Genomic DNA, 24,021 nt, shown 5'->3' on the forward strand with positions numbered 1-24,021 from the left:
ATCTGTGGTTTCTCTAATGCAACATGAGATAATTGTACTGATCTCTTGAAGTGAAAACTAAATGAGGTTCATAAAAAGCTGACTAGTGCCCTATGTATCATTCTTAGTAACAACAAATCCCCTGTTCTTATTATCAGTGACTTTAGCGCTGGCAGAAAGCTTGGCAACAGATGTAGGACAGAAAATACACATCATACTGAAAAATAAAACAAACAAAATGACAAAAAACCTGGAAAAGAAACATTGGCTAGAGAATTGAACAAATCATTCATTTAGCTAATAAGATTACATTATTTGCTGCAAATTTTGCTGTTTTTATTTAACATGTGTTATTAATTATACTTTTTGTCTTTAGGTGAAATAATTAGCATTATATTTGTAATTTTTATTAGATATTTTCTTTATTTAAATTTCAAATGCTATCCCGAAAGTTCCCTATACCCTCTCCCCGCCCCTGCTCCCCTACCCACCCACTCCCACTTCTTGGCATTCCCCTGTACTGGGGCATATATAGTTTACAAGACCAAGGAGACTCTCTTCCCAATGATGGCCAAATAGGCCATCTTCTGCTACATATGCAGCTAGAGGCACGAGCTCTGGGGTACTGGTGAGTTCATATTGTTGTTCCACCTATAGGGTTGCAGACCCCTTCAGTTTCTTGGGTACTTTCTCTAGCTCCTCCATTGGGGAACCTGTATTCCATTCAATAGTTTTCACTATGGTAATTTAATGAATGTTTGGTTCCCAAATTGTAGTAACAGGAATGCAAATGTTTTTATTAAATGATAATGATTGCCACAGGGATTGACTACCAGACTCATATATAAAAGCCAAACAGGAATCTCAGAGCCTTTTACCACACAGCCCCGGGTAACATGGCAGCCATTTACTAGGGTGTCTTAGTATCACAAGGTAAGCAGAAAGTGATGAAATTTGGTGTAGGGTTTCAGCTGAGCAGAGCTTCTCATGACAGGCAAGGTTTCAGCTAACAGTCCCAGATAAACTTTGTCCAACAGTCTGAAATGTTTTCCTTTCAGGAGGAAAGATGATGAAGTGATGGTAATGTTCTCAAAGCCATCTTAGTCCAGCAAGCTTACCCTCTGAGCACTTGCTGCAGGTTACAGCTGCTGGGTGATGTTTCTCAACTCTTTATAAAAGTTGCATCCTTTGTCATATAAGGTCACTAAGGGCTTTTTTTTTTTTTTCCCATTAGTCTATTAAATGATAAGCTGTAACTTAACTGAGACTTCTTTGAAATCATTGGGGCCTAAATAAACTTACCAAAGCCCGACTCTTCAGAGTGTACACCGGTTCTGGCTCATTACCTCAATGATTATGAAGGCAGTTAAATCTACTCTACTCTGCCTTCAGCATCACTTCCTGCTTATGTGGAAATTACACTTACAAGAGGTGAAAACTTAAGGTGTTCTCTGAACTAATATTCAGCCTTGTCACGCACATGACATTCTATACTTTAAAAACACATAGGAGGTTTTCAAAATATTCACTGGGCTATGTATCTAATTTTGTTTTTCTCATAACTTGTCCTTTGTGCCAGAATTGTGGTGGCTAAATGGATTTGCTTTTGAATGAATCTTGGTTGGAGCAGCAATTCAGCCTTGAGAACATTCCAAGAAGGAAAAAACAAAGGCAAGCCCCCTGAGTCATTAGTTAGGTCAAAACACAATCTGTTGAGAACTAAATCCATAAGGCTTTCTCTAGTACCAGGAATGCAGGAGGCATGTTCATGGCAGAGAACTAGGGATGGCAGATGGATGGATGAAAATACTCTCTGACACTAGGAATTCAGCAGGCTCTTTCAAGTTATTAATTTTGCTTTCTATCAAGGCTAGACCCTAAATTTAAAAATATTAAAATTTGAGGATGTTTGACATTAAAACTATCTCTGAGATTTCAGCTTGGAAAATGATGTTTATTCTTTTTTAATCAACAGCAAACAACTGTTATTGTAATATATTGTACCAGCACATCAAAGCCCTCATAAAACTATAATAAACTTAATAGCAGTGCAGTAACTTACATATAAGCCAATAAATCTGTTCTAAGTAGACACATAGAAAGGCAAAGGCATCTTTATTTTTTAACCTTCAGTCACTCTGGAATTACATTAGGTGCTTGAAATCTTTGATAATGGTTTTAACATTTCACAAATAGACAGAAAAATGGAACCTCTAACAAACCAGAATTTACATAATGGCTTCTATATCACAATTGCTTTGGTAAGCTGCCCACTGAGTACGTACCAAGTGCTTTATGCTGTCCAAAACTAATCAAAATAAACAGAAAAGCAAAGAAATCATGAGGCTCTACAAAATGGCTTAGAAAAACAAGTTTTCTATTTATTTAAAAATAAGTTTATAGTTACTACATTGCAGGGACAGGAATTCTTACACATACATTCTAGTTTGTATAAAAGGATTCCAAGAATTATGCATCAAAACTAACATAGAAAGTGTCCACGTAACAGTAAAGAAAGGTCCAATCAGTATGTACAAAAAGAAAGGGCCTGCTACCATGGTGCAAGACTGCTGTTTATGACATGATACTCCAGGTCTAGAAGAAATAAAACAACATCAATAAAGCTAAATAATTTTAAAAACTCTGTCACTTATTACATACAACAGATCTGCTTGTGTTTAACATTGCTTTCTGTACAAAATAAACATAATTTTAATCTGAAATGTGTCAGTTACAACATTAACCCTTTAGGTCAGTTGCTTTTTAAAATTGAGCTATATTTAGACGTCTAAATATCCCATGGTGGGATTTAGCTTTTTCTTAATAACTTTTTAAGACCTGTCTCTTCTTGCAGTTTCAATATGGTCTAAAAATGTAACATTGTATCTTATTTTTAAATTTATTGTTGTGATAAATCAACGCACACATCCTTGAAAGTAATCAGCATGTGTATCTGTCTTGTAAGTGCATGTACTATAATACAACCCTGAACCTACCTTCTTAGTTCTTTAAATGTAGAAACTCACCCATATACTACTATGTATTTGGTTTGTGCCATATAAGGTTAATTTCCTGATTTTTTTTATCTGCATTAAAAAAGTATTTCAAAACAGAGCTATTGAAACTAAAAAATATATTTATAGCTCAGATAATCTACTCACTGTACTGTGTGTGGGTTCATCTCCAGAGCGCTCAAAGTAGTACTTACAGTCTTCTGACTCAATTAGATAGACCTCCTCCTGGAGTACTGTACATAGTTCAGAATGTCTTTTCATTTGGATCACTTTGATAATTATAATTAAAAACAAAACAGTTTCTTAGTAAATGCATTAATTTTAGTTGAGGTCATCTAAAAATCATTTTTTTGGATGGAATCAAAAGATTTACTTTTCCCAATTTTTAACCTAAGACAACTTACTTCCTAATTAAGCTACTACTGTTAGCAATTTCTTCTGGATAATATGGGGCTAATGCATTCTAAATAAAAGTAATCTTCACCCTATTCACTTTTAAAATACTGTACTGCATATAGGATGAACATTGGTAATAGCCCTTTAGTAACTCAAGTATCTTGGTCCTTTCAACCTACTCAAAAATAAACTTCACGTGAACAAAATATTAAAATCAGTTTATTTTCTTTAGATAGAAAGCTTAAAACCACGTACTTTTAACTTACATTGGAGAGAAGCTTATAGATAGCTATGATACAAAATGGAATGTCAAAATAAAACACTGTCAACTGAAACTAATTGTGTAAATGCTGCTAATATCATGCAGGGTTGAACTTTATTTCAATAAACCTTGAAGGTTCAGGTTAGTCTACTACATTACAGCTAAGAGACAGTTCTGTTAGTGATTATGTGGTATGAGAATGTTTGCTCTTCACTGTCCTAAATAATTATTTTTCAAGTGAAACTGCTTCCAGTCAATCAATCGTGTATCTCCAATGTGGCCTAACCATCTGACAAATGTTCCATAGCTATCTAATTAGAGTATGACAATTCTGTTAGTAACCCACCAACCTTTAGTTGTAGTGAAACAATGCAAAACAACAATGGAAATAAGGCCCTTAATTATCAGTTTATACTTATATGCAGAAGATAAAGACTGCTCTAGAGAAGACTGTGAGGGGTGAAACTTTAAGATGCTACATTTCTACTTCCAAATGCTGGTAGATTACAATTAGACTGAATCTTTAAACTACCCCTGTGACAACACTGAAACTTCTACTAAACTCGGGCTTCATGAAGTCAGGATAGCATAACAATATGGTTAAATATTAGAAATAGAATATTAGAATAACTGAGGCTTTTTGGTATTGCTGCATTTGTAGCCCTACTCTTGAACTTGGTTTGCCACTAAAGATTAACTTTGAACTCTTGGATGTTCCTGTCTCCATGTCCCAAATGCTGGAATTATAGGCATGGACCACTGAACTTAGCCTGAAAACTAGTACCTATGTTCCATGTACATAATAAATTTCCTTTCTGATAAACTTGAGATTTTTTCTTATTGCATACCTAAGATGAGCGCTAACAACTCCTTCCGACCTGCAAACGGTACATACAGGATGTTACTGTGGCAAAGAGGAGACTTTTCCAAGCAGTAAAACAAACCAAAACATGATGATTTCAAGTTCATAATTTAGCTTCTGCAATGTACAGAAGCTAAATTATAAAAATAAAAAATCTGTAACTGGTATTAATATCTCTTAAGTTTTCAGTTACAAATAATGCAATCCAAGTCATTTTACTTTACTAAGAAACCAGTGTCTAAAAATGTCCAAATACGGTCATGAATACGCAGTGTCTTTATTACAGAAATGTTCTATTTCCTTGTTATAAGAAAGATGGAAATCAGTGCTCAGAGGCTGGAACTCTCTGAGCCCCACTCTAGAGGTCCTCCACACTAAGACTGTGCGCACTTCCTTATATTGAACACACCTTATAACTACATTTATTTATAAAAATGGACTTTAGTCTAATTTTCTACTACAATGCAGATAACATCAGGAAATTACATTTCTCAAATAGATTCCCTTCAAAAGCAACTAATTACTTTAATGACTTAAATTTCCAATGTACACACTATTATTTTCAGTAATGGTGAAATTGACTCATTTTTCTATATAACACATCATCCGTTTCTGCATTATGAAGAGTTAACTACTTAATTTTAATTATATAGTTCAATATATTTGTTAGAAAAAAATAAATGTACAAAAAACCTAAATATTTTGAAATTATTTTTCAACTGTAAAATCACAGCAATGCAGTCAAGGTCTGGAAAATGGTTCACTTAGTTTCGCTGGAGGGTTTCTGTACAAATTTCATTATAAATGATCTAAAAAGCCCAAATGCATCACTTTTCATTCTTCTTCAAGACAGTTAAACAACAGTTAACATTTATCCGTATTGGAAACAAGGAAACAATTATAATCTAATTACATATTTTGCCAAGGTTCAATTAAAGACTTTATTCTCTACATCAGGGTCATGCTGATATATATTTTCCCCATCCTTCCTTTTTAAAAATGTAGTATCTGAAAGATTTGGTTACATTTTTGCACCATATCAGTTCTCAGAAAATACTACATTCTTAAAACTTACCCAAAAAAAGTAATTTTAAACAATAGAAATGGCATTTATGTTGGTTTTCAAGATATAAAATAATGTACCATAAACAAATAAATAACTGCTTTCCTTTTTCCATAGCAGTACATATAGTAATACATTCTCCTAAGTCATATAGTTATCATTTACAATAGACAACTTAATTTTACTAATGATGCAAAAAATAATAGAATACAAGGCACAATCATTAAATGAGAGTTTCTCTTTAGAGTGTATATTGAGATACCAGCTTGATAAGGATACCGTAAAAAGTGCAGAAAAAACACAATGTGCAATGAGACCACTGTATAAAACATGATTGCATAAAAAGTGATTTGGCCTATTTTAACTTTTAATAATTGAAAATAACCAATCTTTTCCTTAAAATTAAACTATAAAGTATGACATTTTAAAATTATTTTTATTCTACTACTATCTAAAAAATCCTGAAAAAAGAATTTATACCTGGGTAATAGTACTTAAGAATGCGTTTGTGTGTGTGTGTATGTATGTGTGTGTGTGTGTGTGTGTGTGTGTGTGTGTGTGTGTGTGTGTATATATATATATATATATATATATATATATACATACACACATACATATATATATTCATTCAATCACACCCATTTATCAATATACACACGCACACAGACATGGTTCTTTTTGTCATTTTAGCCTATTGGATATGTCTGAAGTTTAAAAATGACATTAATCCAGATTAAGTAAACATCAAATTCCATACATTTTTCCTGTATTTACCTTGAATCCTTTAACCACTTAAACATTTTCTCTAAGATATCTCTGTTAAAGGACCCACCAGTGCATTATTTTCCTACTATTAGTACCAAAAAAAAAAAAAAAAAAAGATACAACTCAGCATAATTTTGTAATAACTTGCTCTTTAGAATATATAGCTTTTCCAGTACTGAAAAGTGTATGCTGTCCTGACAGTCAAAAACAGGCTTTCCACTGCACTGATTCTCAGTCTTTGGCACAATAAACAGAGATAGAGTGACTGATAGAAGAATCAAGGTCTGAAAAATTAGACAGTCAAATGTTTTCCAATGTGGATATGTTTCCTTTGCATCAATACATTTTCTCCTAAGTTTGGCAGAAATGGAGTAAAACAAAAGCTTCCTCTAGATATTCTGTAGTTGAACACCTACAGTTTACAATACTTTTCAGGATAACAAATGGTGGGAACTGGAAAGTTATCTTTAGAGGAAGCCATTCTAAATGTCCTGCTACTCTTTGTAACATTTCTCTTCCTAGGGCATGACTTCTCCTATCAGTAAAAATGTACCTCACTTGGTCAAAAATAACTCAATTTAACAGGAAACATACTTTATCTCTAGGAATACTAAGTTTCTTAATAGTGTAGCAGAGCTGTCTCTTCCATAAATAAACCAGAATTTATAACAGGTCCTCAACTTCAAACAGCAAATGAAATGAATGTGGAACCGAATAACCTACCTAAGGGCAATAAATAGCAAACATCTGAAATATATATGTATATAGATTTTTTTATTCAAAGATGTAAATTATCTTCTAAATGTTTTTTGTCCATTTTCCCAAGTCAAATTTTAACATTCCCTAATCCATCATAGCAGCAAGGAAGCAGAAACCTTAGTTCTACTTACTCCTTAACTGTACCTGCTTTACAGATTTTTAAAATGCAATATTTTGCTTCAAGTTACCAACCAATTAAATTAGCCTTTGCTTTTTCAGTCAACTTTCGGACTCGTCCTCTACTAGAAGTTCCAAACGTCAAGGAGGTGTCCTCGAACAACAACTGTCTCTGTTCTTCCTCCGAGTCATCCTCATTATAGAACGCTGTCCTTCGACCCTGATTTCTAGTTCTCATGTGAGGCTCAGAGCCTTTGAGTTCTTCAAACTCCTCTTCCTCGTCTATAGGATCATCTGTTTTTTTCCGGTTACTTCTCCTTAACACTTTAACATTTGTAGGAACTATGAGTTCTGAATCTAGGTTTTGAGTTTTCATCTTCCTTTTGGGTTTTCTGCCTCCACGACTCTTTTTCTGTAACAAATCCTCCTTAACAACATTAGTTTCAGAAAGGAAGTTGCATGTTGAGGAAGGAACCACATCAGCCCTGATGGGATGCATGTTATTTTGCTCAGAGTTGTCCTGCTTTGCACACTGCAGATTCTTGGGCTTTCTACCTCTTTTCTTGTGTGTCACTTCACCACTGCTGGTGTTAACTTCTACCTTAGGCTTCCTCCCAGGCCCTCTCTTCACGAGTTTTGATGGTTGTCCTCCATGGCCATTTACTTGAATGGTTCCTGGTATAAGAACATTGTTCTTACACTCTCCTGGAAGAGAAAAACAGTACACTTAATAAATATTGTTGTTTAGTCCTCCAACTAGTTGGTTAACAGGACTAGCATACTTCTGTGTAATGATAGAGTAATAGAAATTTGATAAATTTTGGTGATTACCTAAACAGTTTATATTTTCAAATTATTTATTGATTTACTTATTTATTATGTGTCCACTTGGATGATGATGAGAGAGCTCTCTTCTAGTCTAACATGGGTTCTTAGGATAGCACTGAGGTTGCCAGAAGGGTAAGCACAGTTAGCTGCTTACCTATCTTATTGTCCCCTGGGATAATATTCTTAAGACAGAAAGAGACATACAAGTATGAATAGAAGACCTAAGTTAATGCTGCCATTGATAGCAAAAAGTAGAAATTCCATTATCTACCATCCTTATTACACATTCTAACATGTTAGGAGCTTCATCTGGATCACATGAAATGATTGTATCCATTTACAGTTTATTACATAAAAGTACTACTTTACTGTTTAAATCACTAAACACAGGGTGTTTCGGTATCACTACTTTTAAGGAGTTAAGTCATGTTTGAAAAATACTATTATACTAAGTTTATAACTTTAATCTGGTCATCTCAATAAATAAGCATATTAATTGTTATCTCTTGCTTTCAGTCATTTATCAGTGAGAAGATTCAGAAAGTATGTACAAATTCAGAAAGAATGTACAAATTTTATCTTTTCACATCTATGAATGTGACAGTAACTTCTATATAAAAGAAGAGAGTCTAGAGTCTAAAATAAATCTCATGTTCTCTGGACATACAAAGAATCTTCCTTCTTAATCCCCTACCCAATATAATTAGGACCATTATCTGCTGCAGTAATTTACATCAGTTACTCTCCATAAAAACTGCCATAGCTTTGACACTCCTTACCTACTCTTATCTACAAACTGTAAGTAATAATTATTCAACTGATATGTTTAAAGCTAGAAGACCCAGAATGATATTTAAAGTTCTGAAAGCCCAATACTGTCGATTTTTATAATAGTGTGCAGTAAATCTAATAATGGAAATAGAAATACTTTCCAGGATAAAAACATAAAAGAAATTTAAGAATGCTAAGCCAGCACTATGGATAATAGAAAGACTATGTAAAAATGAAGAGAAAGATTAACACATTCAAGGAGTCATAGAAGATAAGTAAATGCTAGGACAATTAATCAAAAAAGTCCAAGAAAACACCAAAAACAAAAACAAACAATGAAATGATAAGAATACAGACAAAATTATGAATAACTCTGAGTATCAATAGCCTCAACTTCCCATTTTGTAAAAAAATAGACTATCAAACCGGGTTACAAAATAGGTTCCATTTTAGAACAAATGGATAGAGAAAGGTATTCCGGGCAAGTATAATTAGGAAACAGTACTTAGTATTCTAATATCTGACAACATACAGCTCAAAGTAAAACTATTCAGAAAAGGTAAGAAAAAAAAAAAAAAAATCTAGCAGGAACAGAACACAAGCCAGACTAAAAGGAGAGGTGGGAGAATCCTTGGAATTAAATGTGTAAGTAGAGATAGACTGAGGAGAGGTTGGAAATAGCTTAGTCCAAACTAAGGATCTATAAAAAAACAAACAAAAAAACCCATACTATTTTGTAAGCCAATTTTAAGATCTTATTTTAAAAAGAATTTGAATAGAAGAACCCGGAATGGGTAGCTACTACCCAGCAGATGTGGGTTATTTAAAAAAAAAACAAAACAAAAAAACAAAAAACTCACTGTTGGATTCAGGATACATCTTTTTGAGTTACTGGTAAGGAACGCCCAGGAAGTACCCCACACAACACAAGCTTTTTCCCAATTATTCTGAATGACTACCTCAACTAGATGACAAAACCCTATAAATGAAACCCTAGATGAACAGGCTGTTGGTATTTGCTAAATGGTCATATGTCAGATTGTGGATGAATTTAATCCAGCAACATGGCTGTTTGCAACAAATCCAAACACCATCTAGTCTGTATGACTCAAATGGAATAGAGACATGCCCCTTAGTACACACCCTTAATTCCTCTGGCTGGAATCCTTTAGTATATACCTTTAATCTCAAACAATGATATCTAATTGAGGGGAAGACAAAGTGATGAATCAGTGAAAGACTTGACAGAACTGGTCAGATATATCCAACTCTAGGGAGAAAAGCCATTTTAGAGCAGGTAGGTAGGGTTAGGGAGTCAGTTCAGTTAAGTGGAGTGGAACTCACTGAGTCAGTTGGGAGTGAGTATAGTAAGTACAGCTGAGCTCATCTGTTAGTTTATGCAGATCAGCAGAGGCCACCAAAGCCAGAGAATAAGTAGCTAGAGAATTAGAACACATTGCTAGAGTTGAGGCCAAGCAGAGAAATTCAGGAGAAGCTGAGAGAAGTCAGATTGAATCAGTTAGCATGGAGAGGAGTTTAAGCCAGATAGCTGAGTTGACCAGCCAGCCAGAGTTCAGAAAGAACTAGAAAGGGTGAGCTTATTCAGCAGTAAGCCTCAGAGATGCAAATTATATCAGATAGATAATAGTTACTTGTACAGTGTGCTCGTGATATATATATATACAAGTGCCTTGGTCAGAGAACAATTCTGCAGAGGTGGTTTTCTCCTGTAAGCTCAGGGGTTCCACCTAAGGTGGAAAGGCCCATGTGCAATCACGTCTAATCAGCTGAACCATCTGAATACCCAGCTTTAACCCAACTGTACAAAAAGGCACTAACATACAGGTGTCTTGATTCTACCAATAGTCAGATATTGGCCTCCAGTTCTCAGCAGTTTCTTCTGGCCTGTGCATCCATGCATTACTAAATTTATTGTATTACAAACTACAACTCTTAAATTGACACCCCCAACAGGAAATAGGCCAGCTCCTATAAAAAAAAACATTAACTGTAAGAATGACTACTATATCTGAAAATCTTACAAGTAACATTTTACTTTCACCTTTTTTGAGGCAGGGTATTCATTACAGTGGCTTGGCCTTAGACCTATGATGTCCTGGTGTCCGTCTCTCCACTGAATAGCAGTGTCCACAGCACCCAGATGTCAGTAAGAAGTCAGCTTACCTTGATCCATGACTGCTGATGACTTTGGAAGTGGAGATGCTTTTGAAAATACAGAAGACTTCATTTTACGTTTGACAGGCTTCTCCTTCTCCATGTTCTCTTTTGCAGAATTATTCTTTGTACCATGGCTGAATGTGAGTTGATCAGGGCTTGAAAGTGTACTCAAGGCTTTGGAATGTTTCACAGAATTCTCTAGTACTAAAACAAAATGTAGAAAGATAAGAAACCGAGACTTGTTAGGCAAAAAGTCTGGGATTGCTACAAACCCGGACTGCTTCAGTTAGCCAAGAGAACAAAACCTTAAAGCTTCCTCACAAAATCTCTTTTCTATAGTGCTGGACTGTAACCCAAGGCCTCATTCATACTTGACAAGCCCAGGAATCTATCTTCTAGTAAGAGAAGTCTACAAAAAATTTTAACAAGCCCAGCCCAATACAAGCTTTCTTTTCCGTTCAGGATTATGAAGGCAAGTCTGGTCAAATTGTTAGTGACAGGTTTAAAAGAATCTATTTCAGTTTCTTATTCTTGTAATCTATTAAAATATTCCTAAGCTACAACTTTCTTGTTCTCATTTTATAACTTCTTCAAAGGAGGAAAAACAGCAAAGAAAACAAAACCAGTAGCTTCAGGTAACTGTCAAAACCAACGGAAAATCAAAAGCCCTTTTAAAAGAGAAAATGACATATAGATTGTGGCTCTTACTTGCTTTGCCTGGCATGGAAGATGTATTAGTTTTTGAAAGAAACGCTTTTGTGGCTGATGATGTAGAGGGCTGCTCAGTGACAACTGGATCTACAGCTACACGGTTGCTCCTAGTTCGAACCACAGAACTGGATTCTGGTTTACCATTCATCTGAGCAGCATTATGTCTTGGTAGTACTGATCTTGTAGGTATGGAGAATGGAGAGGTAGATACTTCTGACTTTAGCTGCGGTTTTAAGATCCTTTTTTTCCTTTCAGGGCTAAAAATAAGATTATCACAGTGTTAGTCATTCCTAACAATTCTCCACATAGATGTTAAATGTTTTGAAATACTGCTGAATTCAACATTTGTACTATTATGAAGTATGTTAAAACATGAGATTTGTAGTGGATATCATATGGTTGTGAGCCTTTGAAAAGTGAATTATTTAGTGAAGGATCATTGTCAATGCTACAGTTATATGACAGAAAGCATGATGCCATCACTATCCTAAAAATGCTGGTATACCGAATAGATTTAGCAGTTTGAATTTAAGCACTTACACTAGTAAAGCTTTAGTTTAAAAGATTAAAAATCCTCCACATCATAGGAACTTGCATGTCAAATATATCATTCTGCAATATAGGGAATAGTAAAGGAAGCATTAAAAACCACCAAGTTCTCCCATGTAGATGACAGAGTTACAGACTGGTCAGTCACTGAAGAGGAACTAAGCACCTTGATGCAGCACTGCTGGACAGGGAGCTGCTTCTGTTGTGTTTCTTCCTCTTTTTGGTTATGGTGTTTCTTTTATGAAAACGAAGAGCAGATTTATAATCTGACAAAACTGAACTAATATGTTCTTCAAAGAAAGCAGACAGGCGTAAACTCATGCTGTAAATCTATGGAGAGAAAAAATATCCACAAAATGGGTAAAATTTTCTTCAAAAAAAAAAAATGCCTATTTAATAAATATAATTTAAATACTTTTCTAGTAAAATTTTCTAGAATTTAAAAACTTGCATTGCTTTTAAAATTCTTCTGATGGAAAATAAATGACAGCATTTTTACAATAGAAAGCAAGAGGTAACCATCAATATCAATAACACAATAGTCCATTAATTTTGTACAACGTTTTATGTAGAAGCTTTTAGAGACTTGACATACTTTTAACAAAATAAAACAAGTTGATGATATACCCTTGATCTTTTGCTTGGTGTATATGCTTTAGAATTACTAAAAATGAGCCTGACATCTTTACATAACTCCATTGGTGATTCGTAATTCCCAGCCTCTAAAGTTTCTCTAACAGTGGCAAAGTCCATTGGCGTGTCGATGATGTCTCTGTAGTCCTAGGAGAGAAATAAACAGCTAGCATTATTATTACTACAAAGTACCATTTTATAGCACAGCAACTGACAGGATTTTATGACAAGTTACAGAACTATTAATTTTTAAAAACAAAACAGCAGTAAAAACTTCAACCTACCTATAATTATAAATCTAATGAATGTCAACTCATCAAAACACTATAAAGAAATACAATCAATGTGGGGCTGGAGAGATGGCTCAGTAGATAAGAACATTTGCTGCTCTTGTAGAGAAACAGTGTAAGCATCAGGTAAACCTGTGGTACACATACATACATACAGACAAAACACTAAACATAAGACCAAACTATTTCTAAAACTCTTCAAGACATCTCACATCTACATAGAGCCTGAAGTCACAGTAATTTCATGTCAAAGAATTTAACAAATTAGGTATTTTGTAATAATAATAGTAAATATAAATAAATGTCAAAAAGTGTATGTTCTGGAAATGAACTGGATAAAAAGTAAGACAACAAGATGGAACAAAACCGGTGGGAGAAGAGCTACTGATCACAACAGTGTGAGATGAGTGAGGTCACAGCACAGACCACACTGCACCTCTTCAGTAGCACTGACTTTAGCTTTCCGTTATTTTACTCATTTCCTTTTGTTCTTACTCTTCCTTTTCTATAATGAGAAGTGAATATACACTATTGATTTCAAGAGTTCTGACAAATGCAGCATACACTAGTTTTAAATTTTCTTACCCTACTCTTAAGTCCAACCCACAAATGTTGATACTCATTTTGAATTCATTGTCATTGAGGTCATTTTTTTTAAACTACCATAGACTTATTTGATCTCCTGACTATGTACAAGTGTATTGCCCTGCCTGATTTGGAAGTACTGTATGCTAATAATCCAACACGTGTGAGGCAGACCAGTTTAATTTACCTTAGAAACCTCTGTGCTAACAATTTCTACTCTGATTCCATTATGGTTAGAAACACTTAATAACCTCAATAAATATTAAGTTTTACTTTATTTTCGAATGTACTGAGTTTAGTCTTTAATTTTTCTAATATTTTCATGTGCTATATGAAGAGACTTTATAATTTCACTTTCTATAATACAATAGTATAACTTAGATTCTAAGTCTACAAATAATATATGCTTAAATGAGATGCCCATCTCACACTAGAGCTAAGAATGACATTTATTGTGGAACTATTCCAGATTTTTTATTAGAATGCAAATCTCTCTCAGTTGGTTAAGAGTGGGTTCTCTGTTCTAAATTCTTTCCTAACCATTGCCCAAGGCCTCATTTATTTCTGCAAAGGGCTAATATTTATATTTCTATAATTAAAACATTAAGGCTTAAACAATAAATAACTAGAGCCATGACGTAAATAGTAAAGCACTGTTTTAAAACTACAGAGAATGCATAGGAAATAAAGGGGGGCCTCGCTTCGGAAACCCTGGGTACTGTACAGAGTACAGACTCAGTGCTGGAATTCAGGCCAGGAGAGTGTCTTATTGACCCAACTGCCTCCGCTGTTAAAATTAAACGTCTGTCTTGCACATGTAATGAATCTGTTTCTGGTTTTCAAAACTAAAAAAGGTTATTTTATGATATCTATTAACAAGTCCATATTCACTTCAAATTATAATGCCTATACAGAAATCAAACAATGAAGCTAGATGAAACTGTATTTAGGTTGTAATGCCATATAAACTTTATAATCTTGAATTCCTAACTAGAAGAATTTTTTAAAAAATCATTTCAACCTAGATTGAGACTTTTATGGATGTATGCAATTATAAATAGTTGATTATATAATCTCAACACTTTTAACTAGGCATTCCCTAAAGTTCATACACTAGAATTACATAAATATATACAATAACTTTTTTACAGTGAAACAATTTTTACAGTGTGGTTTACACACAATAAATTGTTATTTATTTGTTTTTACCTCCTGACCACAGTCACCTGTCCCCATCCTTCCTGTTTCTCTTCAGAAAAGGGCAGGCCTCCCATGGATATCAACCAGCCATAATATACATATAATAATTTTAACAGATATATCAATGTAGCAATTCTTTCATCATTACAAAGCTATTTATCATGTATTTTCATTTTATCAACATAACTCCATGAGAAAAATGGGTATCATTTTTGTTTTCTAGATAATAGCTATAAGCTCTCAGAATTAATATGGAGAAGTAAAGTTTGTGCCAATAAAGTTTTTTTGTTTGTCTTTTGGTCAATTTGACACAAAATAGTTATCTGGGAAGAGGTAAGTCAATAAGAAATTGCTTCTATCAAATTGGCACAGTCCCTACAGGGGACATTTTCTTGACTGATAAATGATGTGGAATGGCCCAGCCCTCTCTGGTGCCCCTGTGCAGCTCCTGGGTTGTGTATGGTAAGTAACCAAGCAAGCAGTGAGTAGCATTCCGCCACTGTTGTTTCTGCAGTTCCTGCCTCAGCTTCCTATATGATGGACTCTAATCTCTAAAGAAACCCTTTCCCTCCCCATATTGCTTTTGGTTCATGGTGCTTATTACAGCAATAGAAAGGAAACTAGCATAGTTAAGTAAAAATTCTATCATACGAGAAAGCTAAGAGGCTTACTCTAGTTACAAAACAGGTAAGAGAATAGCTAGGAGCATAAACCAGTTAGTTCTTAACAGGCATATTTTAGGCCTCTTTCCATTTTACCAGTTTCCAATTTTAGAGTTCTTTGTAACTGAATAGGTAATGAAAACATGAATGAACTAATGAGGAAATGAAACACAGTAATAAAAACAGTTGTACAAAAGTAATCTTAGAAATACTTACTGGATATTCAAGAAGATCCACTGGTTGTCGAAAAGGTTCTGAATCTTCACATTGAAATATGAGATTCAGCAATTCTTGACATTGTTTCTTCCATGCTTGAATATCATAAGACTGAGCTCTGTTGCGTAACCTTCTTCTAGGTTGATGATCCTGAAATAAAAAACACCTAAGTAGCAACACAACTCATACTTTCCCATTCAGTCATTCGATTCATTCACAGATTTACTTGTGGGCAAGGCATGCATGTTCACGCCCATATGTGATGCATATGTGACACATCTGTACCTTTGCTCAGGAGCCATCAACTTTGCTTTCATTTACATTCCTTTCTCTCTATGTAGCCCTGGCAGGCCTAGAGCTCACTACTTAGGTCACTCTGGCTTAAGACTCATAGAAATCTGCCTCTCTACTGCTGAGATTAAAGGGATTGATTTTATTTTCAATTACATGTACACGAGTGGGTATATGCACGTTGAGTGCAGGTGCCTGCAAAGGTTAGGAGCATCAGAACATACCCTGAAGTGGTTCTGAACTGTCCAACATGGAGTTGGGACCCAAACTGTATGTTCTCTTAACCAGTGAAAACATCTTTGTTCAGGGTATCTCAGTGCCACTAGGCTCACTGGTTAGCAAGCCTCAAGGAACCTCCTGCCTTCACCTCCCCAGCACTGGATTTCAATTGAGCTGCTTTATATGTAGGTGCTGGGATTAAACTCAGGCCCTGATGCCTGCAGAGGAAGCACGGTCCTCACAGAGGCATCACATTAGCCACAGTTTGTGCTTTTAGTATAATCATACATCATGAGGCATAGACTGAGCCTTCCTGACCTGAAAAGCTTGGCAGAAGTGGCTAATATTTGAAGCCTTTTTGTTTTGCAATATTTGCATAGAATTTACTGTTTAAGGAATACTAAATCAAGATCCAAAAACCAAAATGAGAAACATTCTGAGCATCAGTGCTCAAAACTTAAAAGAGTTTTTGAGCACTCTGTCAGGTTTTCAGATTAGGGATGTTCAACCCATATAAAGTACAAATCTTTCTCAGAAAAAAATTTATACATAAAAATTATTCAAACACTTAAGTTACTTTTAATATAAATAAGAGTAAATAAGCTTTTAGTATACTTTAATATGACAAAAATACTTCTGTTAAAAAAAGCAATCAAAACCAAAATGCTGTTACCTTCCTTTTCCTGGTAGAAGTTCCTGGAACATCAGCATCTTTCTCTTCTTCCTTTGAAGCAATAAAACATCCAATTTATGAAACATCCTAGACCTTATCACTTGGTAGTTTTTCCTTTTACCTTTTAGAAAATGAATAATGCACTTGACTGGTTTAGTAAAGTCTCCCCCCATTAAAATTTGTTTTCAACCTCAAGTAAATTCTAAATATGATAGCAACAGTTGACAATATAGTACTGAAAAAAGCAATGTTCTAACACTTTAATATGAAAACTATTACATGTAAATCTTATTTAGAATTCTATAATATGTAGTATTAATGTAGTAATCACAGTGAACTGTTACATACCTCAGAGTCAGACAAAACTTTCTTCTTCATTGAGTTGTAAAGTGGAATTATGTTATAACAAGTCTGATCCCTAAGTAGAAGAAAATGTTGATGTTTGATTAGAGCTATGTGATTTTTCTTTAAGAATTTGTTCCTAAGATAAAAACTTTAAGCCAAACAATTTTGGCATTTGTTGACTATAACATATTATCCTTATACATCTAATCCATGTCCTTTATGACTGATTTCAGTGTAGAAAATTCAATTCTCACTTTTGCTCACTTTAGTTAGGTAAAAATATATACAGTCTTCTAATTCCTGTCACTGTCTATATATTAAGTGGAAGTACTCCATGACATATCTTTAGTCGTCGCCTTCTGACACCATCACCTACACTTCCCGTTTCTACCTAACTTCCACAACACACTCTCCTCTATGGTTTTCTCCTTTGTTTCAACAACACACCACTTTTACAGTCATGGACAGCTCAGATTTTCACTATCCCTTTCTTTTTAAAACTCAATTAATGGTGTGCTCCTGTGAATTCTAACCTTACATTTATTTCTTGGTCCCTACCCTTTTCTAATTTCATAAGCTAAGCTCGCTCTTGATTCATGGTAAGAGATATTTATGCTTTTTGTCTTGTCTTGAGATTTTATTAGAAGGTACTATATTGAAATAAATATTTTGAGGCATGGTATAAAACAAACTGAGCATATCAAAATACTTTTAACATCTGTTTGCCTTTAGAATGTATATTTTAGGAAGCCTACTTCCTAAGAGTTAAAGTGATAGCTCATTAATGAGCGATCCTGTCCTTCCTGAGGACCAGTGCCTTTACAGAATGCACATCAGGTAGTTTACAACTGCCTGTACCTTCAGCTCCAGGGGACCTGATGCCTTTCTGAAGGGACAGACATTTGCATAAATATATCCATACAGGCAGGCAGGCAGGCAGGCAGACAGACAGACACACACACACACACATCCCTATTTCACCAATTCATTCTTTAAACAAAACAAAAAAATACAAATGATATATGGAAGGAGAGGAGGCACACATGCTATGGTGTGCATGACAGGGACAGAAGACAATCTGACCTTGTCACTTCTCCTTTTCCACCTGTGGGCACTTGAAACTGAACTCAGATTGTTAGCTTAGGGTGTAAGAGATCCTTACGTGGTAGGACATCTCACTGACTTCATCAACTCTTTCTTCAGCATTTTTATTATCTCACATAATTCTATTCCTTATCCCCGAAAGACTTTCCTCTGACTTAGTTTCTCCTGAATTCATCAGCATCTACCTCATTTGTAAAAATAAGATTCTACTATGTACTAGATTATCCCCTATATTTATTATTTTCATAATTGTCTTATTAGCCCATGTTCATTAAATTATAACAACTTTTATCTATTTCATAAAACTCTTCTACAAAACTAAAGTATGATGATTTTATCACCAAGTACTTACTACATTACTCTGTATGTATCTAATACGTAAAATATTTGCTGCATAGTCAACTGAAAAATACAAATCATCAAAACTTCCAAACCTTTCATGCACTTCATACTGTGGTAACCCACAACCATCAAATTATTTTGTTGCTACTTCATAACTTTAATTTATTATGGTTGTGAACTGTAAAGAAATACTGATAGTGACCTTCAAAGGACTCTAAACCCACACATTGAGAACTATTGGTTTAAAGGCCTGAATATTTTTCTATTATATAAAAATAAAATGTGGTTATAGCTGAGTGTGCTTATAAAATACAGTGTACTACCTCATTTTAAACAGAAGTAGGGAAAAAAGTCCCCAACATAAACCGTGACATTAATAAGCAATTTTTACAGCTAAAGTTGAATACTGCATCTGTCTTCAAGTTCTAAGGCCCAATGCCCTCTTGGAGGCTACATACTGGCTGAGGAAAGGAGGAAACATGTTTTTGTCTTAAATGATAGTCAGCGTACATACTCATTTACAGGGCTGCAGAATTAGAGTGCAAAGTTTGTGAAGAAATTTCCTCCCTTTTGAGATGTCTCCTAAGGTAAACATGGTAGTTCACATCTTAATCCACATTTTTGGAGGCAAAGGCAGGCAGACCTATGAGTTCAAGGCCAGCAGGTAAGAGCAAGACCAAAACATTAAGAATGAAACAACAGTGTCTCCTAATGTTGCCCAGACAGTTCTCAATCTTGCCTCAGCCTCCCAAATAGCTGGGATGACAAACAACCCTGGAAATTCAAATTTAGTACCTTCCTGTACTGCCTAATATTTTGTTAATAAACTTGACAGAGTAAGTGATATTAAAATGGAAAGTTCTTAAATCAAATGGCAGATTCCCTTTAATGTGCAACTTGGCTTTAGCCCACCTTCCAAAGCCTTAAATTTCCTCATCTGAAAACATCAGATAATAATCTCTGCCACCGGTTGCTTGGTCTTTATGTGGGTCCCTCAAACATCTGGAGCAGGGGCTGTTCCTGAGTCTGTTTGCGTACCTGTGGATCCTGCACCCCTAAATGGACAGCCTCCTCTGGTCTCAGTGGGAGAGGATGTACCTAGTCCCACAGCAACTTGATCTGTGGGGTACAAGAAGCCACCTTCTTCTAAGGGCAATGGGGGCGGGGGGAAGAGGGAGGACTTGGGACAGGGATCCTGGAAGGAGAAGAAGTGCTGATACTTGGTTGAGAAGTGAATAAATTCAAATAAACAATAAATAAATGAATGAATGAATGAATGAATGAATGAATGAATGCCAATTGCCACTCCAGTTTCAGAAGATCTGATACCCTCTTCTGGCTTCTGTGGGTAATGCATGCATGAGGAGCATATACATCACGAAGGCAAAGGCAAATACATATGCAATATACTTATAATTTTAATACCAAATATTTGAAGGTGTGGTTTGTTTGTTGTTGTTTCTCCCTGATCAGAGCCTTACTATGTAAACTTAGATGGTCTGGAACTCTATAGCTAGACCACTTTGGCCTTAAACTCATGTCAATTCATTCTTTCTACCTTCCTAATGCTAGGCTGAAAGGCATGAGCTATTAAGCCTGACTTATGCTTTTTTCTTTACACTAAGATTTTCCATTTTAAAAGAGGAACTAAGGTGCTGTGACAACACAAACTATGTAAAAGATGACTGCAGCTACATTTTAGCACTTTACACTTTACATTAGTTCACATTTTAAATTCATGCCATTGCTGTAACTATTATACTAAAGCATGGATATGTAACTCACTTTATAAAATGCAGGAGAAGATCAGTCACAAATTTAGCAGATTTCACAATTGGGCTTCCTGGCTCATTGAATGTTCGTGTATTATGCTCTATATATCGAACTTCCCACATTAGGGATGAAAAGCGCCTATTAAAAAAAAATTATCTCATCTTTATAAGCATACACAATTTAATATTATCACATCTGACATTTAAGTTTCACTCTTAAAACAATCATATTACTAACATCTTAAAAGCTTCTCTAAAATGATAATAAAACTCAATTATTTATTAAGAGAAAATTATATATTATGTAGAAAATGTCTGGAATAAGACACAACAGACTATCAAAACTGCTACTTTTTAGAAGGGGATTTCTATAGAACAGGGCAGACAAGAGAGAGAGTTATAGGGTTTACTTTTTTTCCCTGAAATTCGTGATACCACTCCATCCTCTCATTTCTACACAAAAGGAAATAATTTCAATTATACTATTAGTAATTAACATGTAAAGATGAAAGGTAATCAACAGATTGTTTATAAAACAAAAACGATGAAGAAAATCTGCAAGGACCCCAACTAGAAATTATTTCTGAACACTTGGCAATGCTAAAAAATATTCTGGTATTTCACAATTTTAGTTCTAAAAGCAAAGATAATCTGAAGACATTTTGTGCCTAACAGTTAATCTTACTGATTTGTGAACAAATACAGTTCTACAGAAAAAAGTATGTAACTGTAGTTATGGAAAAATATAAATAGGAATTTTTATGCATTTCAAAATGCTGAATATAAAAATTATGTAAAATAAGGCATTAAATTACCAGCAGACAAAACTTATAGTAGTTGAACCAAAGAATGAATGGTATCGGAAAACACAAATGATAATGCTACAACAAGCAGCAAGTGGACCTAACACCACTAAGACCCCCTTTACAAATCAAAGTGAATTCTATTGTACTCTGCTCTGATGGCTCTCACCCACCAGGATATTTATATGGCAGGCAGAAAGACTGTTCTAGCTCACAAATCAGTAACACTGCTGCTGAGAAGGCTCATGCTAGTCAGTAAGGGTAAAAGTAGTGTTTTCAGTGCTATATCCAAGGTTCTAATTCACAGTAGTGAAGAGAAGCAAAGCTACATTTCACACAGAAAAAAAGCAGCACAGAACCTAAATCCCTTAAAATTTTAAAACTGATCATAAAAGAAATTGTAATACAATTATTATATACAATAAATTACTGGCCTACTAAGCAACAGTCACTAAGAAAAATTAAAAATACAATTTCACTCTAAACTATAGATGTAAATGCATTTCTGCCAGCCTTTAATCCCAGCACTTGGGAGGCACAGGTTGGTTGGTGGCTTTGAGGCCAGCTTGGTCTGCATGGGAAGTTCCAGGATAGCTAAGGCTAGTAAGATCCATGTCAATCAAAAACAAAAACTAAAATCTAACTAGCAGTCAGGGTATGTTACCATGAAGGAGCAAATTAACCATAACAGCTTAAACAAAAACTATAAAACTTTTATGAATACTTTCTAATCATATTTTCATAAGCATTTAAAAATTTCAACAGACGAAATTAAGAAATTAATAGAAAATCTACTAAATATTCTAGAATATTATCTAGGATAGAATGCCTATAGAAGTATCAAGTATTTATTCATAATCCATTAACACTGAAGGGAACTCTTGAGAAATGCAGAGTACAAAGACGTACTCCAACTCCATATTTTAATTTAACCCCTATGGATTCATGTCCATCCATGTATAGACAAAACTGAGAAACACCCATAAACTTTTAGTAACTTGATAAAAAAAAAAAATTGTTAGTGCTCTTTTGTTATTGCAACATCAAATGGTTCTAACCTGTAAAACCTGTTCTCCAGTCTCTGTTTAATTGTACTTAGATCCGTTGGATAGGCCACCACAGTGCAATACATGGGATAAGCTTGAAGGTCCACAGGGGCAACAAATGCAGACGCAATATCTAAAACAAATAAGGTTATAAATCTATTTTCTGTATTTTAAGACTCACTGGTACTAGGATAAAGAAATAACAGATAAATATATTATAAATTTACTAACACACAAAAAATAAAGCAAAAACAAAAATGTAAGTTAAGATCATTGTATTTTTTTTAAGCTTCTTTAAGCCTAAAATATTGATAAAGCTATTTAAGACAGTATTTCTAGGAAGACTTTTACAGTTTCCATTTTATCAGACTTTGAAGCTGGGAACACAGCTCAGCGGTAGTGTTTGCTTGTATAAGGCCTTCAGTCTGATCCTTGGCACCATAAGGGAAAAAGAAAAAGTCAAAAAACAAAACTTCTGCATACAACATTATGCCCAGTATCTTCAGTTCTTACTCCTATTTTTTGAATATCACCCTATGCCATTTTAAGCTGATTCTGGACTGCTAGTCTATACTGCTTAAATACTATAACAATCTCCAGTTACCTCAAAATCACAAAGTTCAGACAAACAAACTTTATTGTCAGCTTACTTGTATTTTCACAAGCCAGGAATATGAGATCATATTCCAGTTCTTTTCCTTTAAAGACCTATGCATCTGTCAAGTGATGAGAAAACAAGGATAGCTACCCAAATAATTAACTACAATTTTGGACTACCTTCCTCCTTCAGTTCATATTAAGTCTGTTGAGTGTAAGAAACTTTTAAAATATGGCAGACTACTAAACTTTAGCTACAGAAAGTTCATGTAACTTAGAAGGATTTTCTATTATTTATTTACCTAGTGTCATCAACTGATTTATTCCTCCAACAATTCTTTCACATTCTTCATCCCTGGGATTGGCTCCCCATTCTCCATCAAGAGGTTTATAAATTAGTGATCTACATTCAACATCAGTTAAAGGAACACTGGTACCCAGTTCTTCTGGAAACACAGCTGAAATGCAGATAGAGAAACCCATCAATGAACATATGTATTAATTAGTGATGAATTTTCCTTCAGAAATAATTGATGTTTAAAAATTACAATTTTCATAATGGGAAAATGTTTTAAATACAAATAAAATGCATTCTTAAAAAGGATATTACATTTAAAACTAAATGATTATTTATACCTAGTAAATGTACTGTATTCCAGTTATACCTGGAAAAGAAAATTTGAATTTTTAATCCATCCCATAATTCAACTATCATCTATTCTAATAAAATATACAGTTAAAATGAACTTATGAAAGTTTCAATAATATTTTAATCAAATTCCAAATTTTCTAACAGAAACAAAAAAAAATTATGAATGCCAAATTTTGGGTCTTCCATTTCTGAAGTAATGGTTTCATGTCTACATCTTTAACATCGCATATTAAAAAACTTTCAAGTAGTGTTGAGAAAGAATCTACAAACAAGCCGGGTGGTGGTGGCGCACACCTTTAATCCCAGCACTTGGAAGGCAGAGGCAGGGGGATTTCTG

At 34.5% G+C, this 24,021-nt stretch overlaps 1 protein-coding gene across 2 annotated transcripts in view; it reads right to left on the reverse strand.

Annotated features, from left to right (window-relative positions):
- Window positions 1–7,163: 7,163 nt before the first annotated feature.
- The window catches only part of Phip (pleckstrin homology domain interacting protein), a 107,371-nt gene continuing 90,513 nt past the window's right edge, over window positions 7,164–24,021 (reverse strand). For both annotated transcript variants that reach the window (XM_021206705.2, XM_029543296.1), the window contains 11 exons: window positions 23,335–23,490; window positions 22,448–22,568; window positions 20,600–20,725; window positions 17,372–17,441; window positions 17,024–17,074; window positions 15,841–15,990; window positions 12,882–13,034; window positions 12,421–12,584; window positions 11,703–11,962; window positions 11,001–11,198; window positions 7,164–7,922 (listed from right to left, as the gene is read on the reverse strand). In XM_021206705.2, coding sequence (XP_021062364.1) covers window positions 7,285–7,922; window positions 11,001–11,198; window positions 11,703–11,962; window positions 12,421–12,584; window positions 12,882–13,034; window positions 15,841–15,990; window positions 17,024–17,074; window positions 17,372–17,441; window positions 20,600–20,725; window positions 22,448–22,568; window positions 23,335–23,490 — 2,087 coding nt within the window. In that variant the 3' untranslated portion in view covers window positions 7,164–7,284. The remainder of the gene's footprint in view (window positions 7,923–11,000; window positions 11,199–11,702; window positions 11,963–12,420; window positions 12,585–12,881; window positions 13,035–15,840; window positions 15,991–17,023; window positions 17,075–17,371; window positions 17,442–20,599; window positions 20,726–22,447; window positions 22,569–23,334; window positions 23,491–24,021) is intronic.

This window comes from Mus pahari, chromosome 10 (assembly GCF_900095145.1).
Source record: "Mus pahari chromosome 10, PAHARI_EIJ_v1.1, whole genome shotgun sequence".
NCBI lineage: Eukaryota > Metazoa > Chordata > Mammalia > Rodentia > Muridae > Mus > Mus pahari.